The sequence below is a fragment of the Chiloscyllium plagiosum genome, unplaced genomic scaffold (genome assembly GCF_004010195.1).
Source record: "Chiloscyllium plagiosum isolate BGI_BamShark_2017 unplaced genomic scaffold, ASM401019v2 scaf_35991, whole genome shotgun sequence".
NCBI classification, from domain to species: Eukaryota; Metazoa; Chordata; class Chondrichthyes; order Orectolobiformes; family Hemiscylliidae; genus Chiloscyllium; species Chiloscyllium plagiosum.
In genome coordinates, this window is record NW_025165752.1 from 1 (window position 1) to 1,652 (window position 1,652).

Below are 1,652 nucleotides of genomic sequence, written 5' to 3' on the forward strand. Positions count from 1 at the left end.
GTGCTGAGGGAGTGGGTGCTGAGGGAGGGTCCGTACTAAGCGTTGCCCGTCTCTCTGTTGCAGAGGGGTGCGGAGACCGGGCACGTCCTGAGCAACAGCCAGGAGCTGGACAGTGGGGTGGGCAGGACGGACGACAGCGCCCGCAACGACGAGAGCTCCGAGCACGACCTCCTGGCCGACGAGCCGCTAACCCCCGCCCCTGGCGCTACCACCTCGTCCTCCCTCGCCCGGCGCCACCCTCGCCCGAGCGCCGACGCGCCCGCGCTTGACGAATCCCTGCCGGGGCTGACCCAGGCTGAGAGCCGGCGCTACCGGGAGCTGGTGGAGCTCCGGCGCCGCCTGGAGGCTGGGGCGCGCCATGCCCCCTCCGGGGGGCGCCGGTGCCAGGGGTCCCTGGCCCCCGCCCTGCGGGAGGAGATGGGGCACCTGGAGTTCAAGTCCCGCAGTGGCGCCCGGGCACAGAAGATGCGGCAGCTCCGCGCCCGGTGCATGGCGGCCTGGCTGGCGGGCGAGGGGCGCCCCCTGGAGGCTGAGCCGCCCTCCCCGCCGACCCCCCCCGGGGCGGGCGACCCCCCGCCCCGCGGCCTGTGCGACATCACGGAGCTGCCGGAACGCCCCGAGCCCACCACGCCCACCACCACCACCACCACCAGCGCCTACAACACCGGCGAGAGCTGCCGCAGCACCCCTCCCCTGGGCGAGCGCCCGCCCCCGGGCCTTGGCACGGCAAGCCCCCCCACCTCCCGCAGCCTCCCCCGCCAGGGGGCGCCGGGCCAGCGGCGCCCGGAGGGCCAGAGGGCTCGTCGGGCGCCGGCCGGCAGTCCGCGCTGCTTCACCGGGCTGGAGCAGCCAGCCGTCCGGCCCGAGGTGTCGTTGCCGCCCGTTGCTGGGCACGCCGAGGGGCCCAGGGGGGACTGGAAGGGGCGGGGCAGGGCCGAGGGTGCCCGCCCGCCCGCCAAGCGCCCGGTGAGGGACCGCCTCCTCAAGGCCCGCGCCCTCAAGATCCGCGAGGAGCGGGCAGGCATGACCACGGACGACGACGCGGCAAGCGAGATGAAGATGGGCCGCTACTGGAGCAAGGGGGAGCGCAAGCAGCACTTGGCGCGGGCAAGGGAGCATCGGCGACGGCGGGAGCTGATGATGCAGAGCCGCCTGGACTGGCTGAGGGGGTCCACCGGCGAGCACCAGGGCGGCGAGGGGGCGCCGCGCCCTGGGGCGGGGGGCGGCGCCGAGCTCAGCGTGGTCGCCCTGGGCCACAGGAAGAGCCTGCGCAAGCGCAGCCGTCGGATCCTGGACAACTGGATCACCATCCAGGAGATGCTGGCGTACGGTACCCGGGCACCGGACGGGCGAAGGGTCTACAACCCCCTCCTGTCCGTCACCACCGTCTGAGCAGGCCCCCCCCCCCCCCCTCGCGGCAGGGTCTGGGGGCAGGTACTGGGGACGCGCCAGGGGCCTCTCACCGCCCCCCGCCTGCCCAGGAGAGAGAACGGGAGCGAGCCGGGGAAAGGGACGGTGAACCATCTCCGAGGCCTGTGGTTTCTTAGATGAGCGGATTCCAGGTGCATCGTGGGAGGGCGGGAACTGGGGGCTGCTGGGAGCCCGTTTCCTGTTCCTCCCCCACCCTTGGCGTTCAGGCGGGACCCTGTCCC

The 1,652-nt window shown here is 74.5% G+C and overlaps 1 protein-coding gene across 1 annotated transcript; it reads left to right on the forward strand.

Moving 5' to 3' along the window:
* Positions 1 to 63: 63 nt before the first annotated feature.
* On the forward strand, positions 64 to 1,464 carry LOC122545216 (PDZ domain-containing protein 4-like; the record flags this gene model as incomplete). The annotated part of the gene is made up of 1 exon (XM_043684328.1): positions 64 to 1,464. A coding segment is annotated over one exon (1,329 nt), but the record flags the coding sequence as incomplete, so codon positions are not given.
* Between the last annotated feature and the right edge of the window lie 188 nt (positions 1,465 to 1,652).